Source organism: Gasterosteus aculeatus, chromosome 2 (assembly GCF_964276395.1).
Source record: "Gasterosteus aculeatus chromosome 2, fGasAcu3.hap1.1, whole genome shotgun sequence".
Lineage (NCBI taxonomy): Eukaryota > Metazoa > Chordata > Actinopteri > Perciformes > Gasterosteidae > Gasterosteus > Gasterosteus aculeatus.
In genome coordinates this window covers 15,055,792-15,065,469 of record NC_135689.1, presented here as the reverse complement: position 1 = coordinate 15,065,469, position 9,678 = coordinate 15,055,792, and the positions used below count along the sequence as shown (strand labels likewise).

Here is a 9,678-nt window from a genome sequence, read left to right as displayed (position 1 = left end):
TACTGATGGTTCATATAGGGATGGAAGCCATGCACCGCGCTGGTAGCACATCACACTCGACTGTGGACTGAAACCCACAAACCATGTCCCTCTCGCATAAACACACTTAACTATATGTACAAGCACACCCTCAAGAGCCTACATGCTCAAGTGAGGCATTAAATGCATGCACACATCCAGGAGACCATGAAGCGATGACCTGTCACACAGAAATATGGAGGCACACGCACTATAAACTTGTATTCATGTATGCGTATATGCACTATGCATGGGTTTTGTGCATGCTTTATGCACACACACACAGACACACACACAGAAGGACAGAAATGGTCCCCTGGTTCCATCAAGCCATATACTACAGCTAGTCAGTCTGAAGCTGTCTGACTGTATCAGCTGACAGACGGCTCTCTGAAGTGAAACCCACACATCTGCTACAGAATCACACCGTGATCGATACGGATCACAACAGAGCAGAATGAAAATCAAATTGAACTGAAATTGACCAAATTGATCCGCACTCAGGAGGCAGAGCTCGTAGTATTCATTCAGTCATGGTACTTTATCCACTTAAGGTTATTCAAGTTTGCCTGAGATGTCGAGGCACACACTAGGTGAGCCGCTTTGAAACTCACAGGAAATGGCTGACATACAGAAAAGATTTTTTTTCACAATATTGTAATTTATTGAGCCAGTGAATGAGGTCGTCCTGACAAAATTGTCCTGAAAACTGTACAAATGAAAGGAATCAGGAATCAGGAAACATTTATTAGCCAAAATATGTCAAACATACAAGGAATTTGTCTTGGCGGTTAGTGCGCGACAGTAGACAGACAAGACAACAGTGCACAGGTAATAAAATAAAGTGGAATGAAATGCTAATGCAATGGGTTAGTAAGAATAAGGCTAAGGCTATGGGTTAGTAGAAAATGAATATATTTGTGTTAATGATGTGAAAAATATTACAAAACAAAGTATTCCAAACCTTGTCACAGGACACATTATCCATAGAAAACATGGAAGTATGTGAAAATACACATTGACTTTAAAAAAGAATAGAAATAGTCACATCTGCCTCTACACACAAAAGTAAATGTGTCTCCTTATTTTAGTTCTTCTAAAGTCTGCATGATTTGCATGAGACCGTTAACCATTTATTCGCTGATGGTCTCATGTTTCTGTGCACACTGTAATATTCATAAACCATCATGCTAATAATAAAAGGGAACAAAAATCCATAATTTGTTTTATTTTTTATATGTTGGAAAAAATTAGATAATTTCTACTCTCAATCTGTGGTAAAACATTTAAGTGAAAGTGTCATTAATCACTGGTGTATAATAAGTCAGTATTGACTTGTTGGAGTGATCCTGCTGTGGAACTATGGTATCTTTCCTAAAGCCCCATGGATGTAGTGGCATGTCACTGCGAAACTGCCAAAGCTCAAGATGACACTTTAATATGTGTTAACATCTCTTCTGTCAGCCTGTGGATGGCACAACATCGCCCCCCAGTGTCCATAAAGTAAAATTCACCTAAAAGGTAAAATAACAGACACACAAACGCGTATTAAACTTTCCTTCAGTCAAGATAGCAGCACGGAAATGTGTCTTAAAAGCTCATATAAGCTTTTTATGGGAATACAAAGAGGAAGACGGCAAATTGGAAGACTTTGTTGCGGGTGCAACATTACCAGCGTAGAAGAAGAAGAAGAAGAAGAAGGAGCGGAAGTGACGTCAGGAATCCTGCCTCCACAACAATCGGAGCTTCAACCCTTGACTTATGAAAGGTGCAGATGGAAGTGTTAGATAACCCGGGGTTCCCTGCCCACACGCGCCACCATGTGAAGAGCTAAACGACTTCTGCCGAGACACACTTTTATTCAAAGAAAGGGATTATTATTTTTTAGTGGGACAAGTTTGACAAAGGACAGAGGGACGGCATGGCGAAGCGCCGAGGGAGCGCAGAGACAGAGGTCGGTACAAAGAAACCGAAGCCGGTGCCGAAGGCAAAGAGCAGCGCAGCGAGAGCGAAGAATAAAGATGCAGGTACGAAAAGCCCGGGGTTCACTTCTCAGCCTCCCTGTTTGCTGCAGAGCATGTGAGAAGCATCCAGCAACAAAAAGAAAACTACAGCCAATCCCAGAAGCCTATTTTCCTCCTAACTGTTTGTGTTTATCGGCGTGAAAACGACTCAGATTGTAAAGTAAGAGGGTCGTTTTTTGCACTACCGGGTACAGTACGTATATTTGAGAAGCTTGTATCCTGCTAAGTACAGAACAGATTGATTGATTGATTGTAGCTGTCTGTCATTGCAGACTGCAGAAACCCTGCATCAAGTCACAACAGATGTAACATGTGACTGTATCAGATCAGACTTTCACATTGTTATCTTAAGTAGCATATAGTATATATGTTGGACTGTAAAGTATGTTTAATTCAATAAATAACAAAATATGATTAAAAAAATATGCTTGTCTTTTTTGCTGTGAAAGGTGTCTTCAAAGGGGTTTCCCTATTGTTAGTTCGATTAATTGCTACGTTTGGCTGATTTGTTATATTTGCCACCAAACAAATACACTTTTCAAGCCAGCACAGTGCAGGTGCATGTGCGGGGACATGGATGGTTACTTCAGGAGGTCAACTGACATGCACATCTGGGTTCCACTTCATCGAAACATGAAGCCTTTATATGTGAGTGTGGAACGAAGGGACCATTTGGTTCATACACATTATTACCTGAAATGTATTCATTTGTCAAGACGCCATATGAAACAATACAAAGTACTCAGAAGAACACAGAAATATAAAGTAAGTATGTGTGTAAATCATGTGCCATAAATGAATATGGATAGCTCTTTTTTTGATCAGCCCTAAGAAAATGCATCATTCTCAGTGACCTCATGTTATATTTGCGTATTTTTATCCAGCCTTTTAGGCATTCCTGTATAGGAAACCAACACAGTAGGTCCAGCAGCAGCAACGTGCTCTTGAATGATTCCTCCTGTGTTTTTTGAACAGACGCATCAATGATGCACGGTTGTGTTTTCTATCTATTTCAAAAGTAGACTTTGGTGATTGGAACTTGTTTTTGTTGCCTTGTTATGTCTTTTATGTTTTATTATTATTCCGACCACCCCCAACATTGTGCTGTTTGATTTCTGCTGAAACGTGTTTATTCATATTTAGCTGTTAATCTAATCTATTAATAATTCAAACAGATTTCCTTTTAAATGTCCCCACTTACAATCTAAAATGCAGTACAGCATAAAGGGTACAGGGTAATTAAATTAACCAAATATAAAAGCTTTACATCACAAACATTGAAACTATCGTAGGGAATGAAAGTGAGGCATAGAAGTGAAAACTAGACTATCTGCCTCGTTATTCAACCTCTGAGGCACAAAAGTAATTAGTTCTTTCTGTCCTTTCCAGGTAAAGTCATCTCCGAGGACGAGGAGACGCTCAAGAGGAAGGTCAAACCCAAACCACGGGCCTCCACCAAGCGAGTGTCGGGGAAAACCTCTTCCACAACCGCAGTGGCTGTCAAAACCAGTAAATACTTCCCGTCGCCGCTGAAGGGGGAGCAGGCTGACATCGAGGAGGACGCGGTGACCTCGGCAGCCACCGCGGTCCGAGGGAACATCAAAGAAACCAAGAGAGAAGAAAAAGAGCAGCAGGATGAGGAGAGTGAGGAAGACGACGGTGATGATTGGGAGGAAGTGGAAGGTAAGTGAGAGACGGCGGCTACACAGCTCGTTGTCCCTGATGATACATTCCCAACTTTTTGGGGGGTGAGAGTTGTCCAGTATTGTTTTCAGAGATATATTAAAGCATGTTGGGAGGAAAGTAGGTAACTGAACAGTGACAAGCAAATCGATTGTGTCTGTGTTGACTAGAGCTCTCTGGGCCGCTGGGTCCAGTGGAAACACCCGAACCCGTCCTGCCGTCCCAGCCGGTTCAGATAGAGATCGAGACTCCAGAAGTCCGAAAAAAGTAAGCAGACATTTGTGTAGTAGTGAAAAAAACGTAATATACTCTTTTTCTTTTTAAATTGTTATCATTTTAGTATTCTGTTTTTTTTAGTTAAATCAATCTCATCTTAAATGCAGTTCCATGTAGCGTCACTAAACATCTTTAGTCTTGATAAAAAATAAACATTCTTCAGGCACTCTTCTAACCATAAATGTCAGCCCTTTATTCTTGTGCCTAAAAAACCTTTTCTGTTCTATGGCCGGTTTTATAGAGGAAGCCATTGCAAACGTTTGTGTTACAATCACTCTTCTATGCAGTTCAACAGCCAACGGGTGCATGTTTGTCTTCATTTACTATGTATTTGTGTGTGAGTATAGAAGAGTCTGTGTGTTTTACTCTAATCATCATTTCCCGTTGGCCAGGAAAAAGAGGCAGGCGGAGTTTGAGACTTATATGAGACGGATGGTGAACCGACTCAAGAAGGACGTGCTGGTAGACACACACAAGGTGAAGACCCCCACGTGTTCTCCTTATCGCCGTTTCCACATTCTGCCCGATTCAAAGTCACCACAGTGGGCTTTTGGGACATTGTAAACCTCCGATTGGTCTCTCAGGTCCACCTGCTGTGCCTGATAGCCAACGGGATGTTCCGCGGCCGTCTGTGCAGTGAACCCGACTTGCTGGCCATCACTCTGTCGCTGCTGCCCGCCCACTTCAGCATGGTCGCCGAGGAACGCATCGACCAAAACTACCTCTCTGGCCTGCTCAAATGGTGCATGGCCTGCGCCGTGGAGCCTGAGATCGGCGTCAACGTCACCATGTCGGTCGCTGTTACTTCGGTGTCTCTCATTCTATTTTCTTCTCTCTCTCTCCTCCCTTTCAGGTTTACGTCAACGTTCACCCTGAACGCCAGTCTGTCCTGTGAGGAGAGTCTGAACCCCCGCGCGCTGCTGGAGCGGCGGCTCGCCAGCCTCTCTGCCAGAAACCACCAGGAGATGACTCATGTTGGTGTTTTGCGACAGGATTAGTCCGATTAAGTCACATTCTGCCTTTCCGGGGTGTAATAAACTGTGATTATTCTCGCGTGTGTGCTTTGTGTTTCCTGCAGCTGTTCCTGTTGGTCCTGAGGTCTCTGCGGCTCTTCTGCCGACTGGTTATTTCTTTGCAGCCGATTCCTCTCAAAACCCCATCAGCCAAGGTGCGTCAATACCGACAGAAGCCCCACTTGGTCTTAAATGTAGAGAGAAATACGTCCTCAGCCTTTATTCTCAAGTTATCAGTATGATGGCCGAGACAAAAACGTTGACTGGTGTTGAAAACAAAAAATTTTGAAATCTGGACCCTTAAAGACGAGCACATTCAGCATTAGTCATCTATGAAACTAGCCCTATGATTGCTAGTGCTCATTTAAACCGGTTAACCCATGAGAGACGAGTGCATCAATGAATATCATATTACATTTCTATCAAGATGTGTTGTATACATCCTGTTGGAACCGCCTCGCTTTAGGTTGTTATGGTAGAAATACTTGTACCTCTGCTTAGGTCTGTTCATTTGAGACAGTTTACACAATATAAGCGGGTATTTAGTTTTTCGATTATTCAGCTCGGATACACTTGATCTAAATATCTTTGTCCTTCCTATAGGGCAAAGGTGCTGGGACATCTACCAGCGCTCCGGGAAAGAGCAAGACAAGCCAGCAAACCTCCAAGACCATCTCCCCCGAGCAGAAGGTCTCTCCTGGCACCAAGAGACCGGCTGGAGGGGGGGCGGTCAGAGGAGGCCACGGGGGAAAGAAAGCCAAGACAGAAGAAATAAAGGAGGAGTATGACGAGATAAAGGAAAAGACTAAAGCATCTGGAGGGCAGAGGCCAAAGAACTCCAAACGTCGCAGCGTCGCCTCTAAAGTCAGCTACAAGGAAGACAGTGAGAGCGAAGGGGAGGAGGAGGAGGGGGGGCTCAGCGAAGACGACTTCCAGGCGACCAGCGAGGAAGACAGTGAGGAGTCAGAGAGAGGGGCTGAATCCGCAAAGTCGAAGAAAGAGAAAGGAAAGGGAAAAGCCTACGTGACAAAACGCAACAACAGCGCGGCTCCGAAGAGAAGAAGCGGCGGAGGGAAAAAACAGATGAAAGACGAGGGGGGAGAAGAGGAGGACGCGGACGAAGAAGAGGGAGCCGCGGGCAACGGAACAAAGCGGAGGAGTGGCAGAAAGAACGACGGGCCCAGGGCGGACGAGTGGCTGGAGGTGTACCTGGTGAAGACGTCTTCCTGGGTCTGCGTGGACACGGAGCGCGGCGTCGGGATGCCTCACCTCTGCTCCCAGAATGCAACGGCGCCCATTACGTACGTGGTGTCGGTGGACGGAGACGGCTTCGTGAAGGACTTAGGGAGGAAGTACGACCCCACCTGGCTGACATCTTCCAGGAAGAGGCGCGTGGACGAAGAGTGGTGGGAGGAGACGCTGCAGCCGTTCCTCGGACCCGAGGACGAGAGGGACATGAAGGAGGAAAAGGAGGTGAGACCGAGAGACATGTAGACTTTCGGGCCGAACGGTTTACTTTACACACAAGCAACCGCCGCCTCATTCTCCTCAGCGCTGGTTCAACGCTCCCCGCACACGTCTTTTCTTTCCGCAGCTCCAGAACAAACTGCTGAACAAACCCCTGCCCGTCTCGATAGCGGAGTATAAGAACCACCCGCTGTACGCCTTGAAGAGGCACCTGCTGAAATATGAAGCCATCTACCCATCAACTGCCACTTCACTGGGCTACTGCAGGGGGGAGCCGGTGTACTCCAGGTCAGCTTTGTTTATACTTATTTAGAGATAGAACTTAAATCGACTGTGTGAGCGTTGGTTATCACATTGTCTTTCTCTTTAGGGATTGTGTGCACACGCTCCACTCCAAAGACACTTGGTTGAAAGAGGCACGGACTGTCAGACTAGGAGAGGAACCGTATAAGGTGAGGGGGAATTAGTTCCTCAATCGTGTTTTGATTGAGAAAATAGAGTGAATACAGTGTGCTCGCTGTATGACTGAGCTGAGAAGATGAGGAGACGATGTGTATAAGAGCGCTGGTGTGTGTCTCTCTCTCTCTCAGATGGTGAGGGGCTTCTCTAATCGGTCCCGCAAAGCCAGGATGGCGTCTGAGCAGAAGGAGGAGAATGACCTGTCTCTGTTTGGAGAGTGGCAGACTGAGGAGTACCAGCCGCCTTTAGCTGTGGGCGGGAAGGTAACCGCCTAGAGAGATTATTATTATAATAATAATAATAATAATAATAATATAAATCATAAATTCAATACACGCAGAGGAGGTGAAATGTGTGCATTATGTGCATGTTTACCCATTTTTTCTGTGACTGTCTGTCCAGGTTCCCCGTAACGAGTACGGCAACGTCTACCTGTTTAAGCCCTGCATGATACCGGTGGGCTGTGTTCACCTCAAGCTGCCCAACCTGCACCGCGTGGCCCGGAAGCTGAACATGGACGCAGCCCCCGCCGTCACAGGCTTTGACTTCCACGGAGGATACTCGCACGCTGTGTAAGACCAGATCAGTGCAGCTACTCCAGCGGGTTTTCAGCTGCGTTGTATCTGATTTTCTTCTGTTTTCTTTAGTGTTAGTCATTCCAACAGTTGCTTTTGTCACGTGAAGGATGGCAGGAACATACAAGATAACACATTACATACATCATTGTTTCATGTTTGTCTTTATCATTGACAAAATGTGTATGTGTGTGACATGAAATGTACTCTCACACACTTGCTTGGATCAGTTGTTGCATTGTTCTCAATTAGATGTGACAGTTTGATGCAGAAATTGTATTAAAAAAACACTGCTGTTACTTTCACTATTGTAAACATTTTCATGATTGAATATCAATTATAATCACTCAAACAATCGTGAAAAAAGACAAATAAGCAGGTTTTATAAAAACATGAAAAATGAGTCTTATGCACAATGTGTGGTTTAATATGTGTGTTTCAGGAATGACGGTTACATTGTGTGTGAGGAGCATGAGGAGATTCTCAGAGCGGCCTGGGTGGAAGATCAAGAGATTCAGAAACAGAAGGAGAAAGAGGTGTGTGTGTGTGTGTGTGTGTGTGTGTGTGTGTGTGTGTGTGTGTGTGTGTGTGTGTGTGTGTGTGTGTGTGTGTGTGTGTGTGTGTGTGTGTCAGTCACTGATTAGAAGTATTTCCCTTTTAAACTAATTTAAATAAGAACCAGCATACTTTTGAGCAAAAAAACGTTATTTAAAATATCTAATATATTTCCATTTTCCAGAAAAAAGAGAAGAGGGTGATCTCCAACTGGACTGTGTTGGTCAAGGGGCTCCTGATCAGAGAAAGACTTAAACAGCGCTACGGAAAGAAGAACCAGGGACTGAGGAACCTCCAGGAGACGTGCGGGCTTTCGTCAGATGAAGAGGTGCCTGAGGCTGCAAGTCCTTCAGCCAAGACGGCGTCTGAGACTCTGGCCATGTCCTGGCCTCAGAACAGACAGGCGGAGGAGGAGGAAGACGGAGGGAGCATCAGCGGACTGAAGAGGAAGACGAAGACGACAAAACGAGAAAAGAAGGGACAGGAGAAGCACATGTTCCCCTTTGAGAAAGTGTGATGTCAGGGAGCCCAGAACACATTTAAGTTGAGTTAAGTCAAGCATATAGAACCTCAGGTGTAACACATTTTTAAACCAACTTTTTTAACATTTGTCATCTTTGGAACTTCTGGCTTTGATATTTAAGGACAGGAAAGAAGGGGAGGACAAAGGAGAGGAATGTTTCGTGGTGATCCGCAGAGTTGGGTTCTGGTTGGAGTCTGTTGTCATGGTTTCTCATCGCATGCACAGCTTGCGCCAACTTGAATAGTGGCTTGTGTGGCAGGTGAACACAAACAACCCTGTGAAACCTGCAACACAATAAGAAATACAGACAAATGAACTATGAGAAATAAACATTTCCTCCATAGCTTGTAGTAGATCCACTACCTACTTATGGATTATTTGTAAAAGATACTGTATTTCTTTTTTTCTTTCTTTCCCTGTCGGGCTGCTACATCCATGGAGGATGTTTTTGTGCTGTATTTTGAATCAGCCCTCACATTCAGCCTCTTACTCATCGCTTTCACACTTTTGTCACTGTTTCACACCTTGTTTCTACGTGTTTTGTACAAAGCAGGTGATGCCTGTATTTCGCATAATAAACTTTTTGTATTAAAAGTATTTTTCTAAGATGTAATACCAGTTTAAAGCAATATAAACAAAATAAAGAAATGATTTTGTTGAATTTGTTTACTTTCGTTGCACTTGGGAATTCTAAAACAAAGTACTAACTTATGATGAAGTTGAGCATGAGAAAAAGCACAATACACTGATTAAACAGATGATTGTCAGACTAAAATTGTTTATATTGCCACATGAATTCTAATTGATTTCTGACCTTTTTTTTTCTCCAAGAATCCAAATCGCATTTCTAAGTTATATTTGGGTTATTGAAAACAGCTTGTGCATAAACATAAAACATCAGCTGAGATTCTGATGCATTTTCCTTTTCAACGATTCAAAACCGATTATCAAGGCATTAAATCCAGCAGCCCAACCTTCTGTTTCAGTCAGGCGCTACTGAAGATTAAAGCGAAGGGTGATGCTTTATTCATAAAGCCACCAATTGCATAACTTTAGAGCCAAAGTTACACAAGTTACAAGTTACT

At 44.0% G+C, this 9,678-nt stretch overlaps 1 protein-coding gene across 1 annotated transcript; it reads left to right on the top strand.

The window, feature by feature from the left end:
* Positions 1-323: 323 nt before the first annotated feature.
* Positions 324-9,254, top strand: xpc (xeroderma pigmentosum, complementation group C). The gene is made up of 14 exons (XM_040193307.2): positions 324-2,045; positions 3,432-3,725; positions 3,896-3,992; positions 4,394-4,478; positions 4,586-4,743; positions 4,855-4,975; positions 5,080-5,169; positions 5,618-6,487; positions 6,609-6,769; positions 6,852-6,933; positions 7,072-7,203; positions 7,343-7,512; positions 7,958-8,051; positions 8,255-9,254. Exons 1-14 carry the CDS (start codon positions 1,940-1,942, stop codon positions 8,585-8,587), a joined length of 2,793 nt encoding a protein of 930 aa, XP_040049241.2. The 5' UTR covers positions 324-1,939; the 3' UTR covers positions 8,588-9,254.
* Positions 9,255-9,678: the final 424 nt, after the last annotated feature.

Bases quoted from the DNA above. Each gene is read 5' to 3' on its own strand.
- xpc (XM_040193307.2), top strand. From the start codon at position 1,940: ATGGCGAAGCGCCGAGGGAGCGCAGAGACAGAGGTCGGTACAAAGAAA. The intron at 2,046-3,431 runs GTACGAAAAGCC...TGTCCTTTCCAG, and splicing joins AGCGAAGAATAAAGATGCAG to GTAAAGTCATCTCCGAGGAC. The intron at 4,479-4,585 runs GTGAAGACCCCC...TTGGTCTCTCAG, and splicing joins TGCTGGTAGACACACACAAG to GTCCACCTGCTGTGCCTGAT.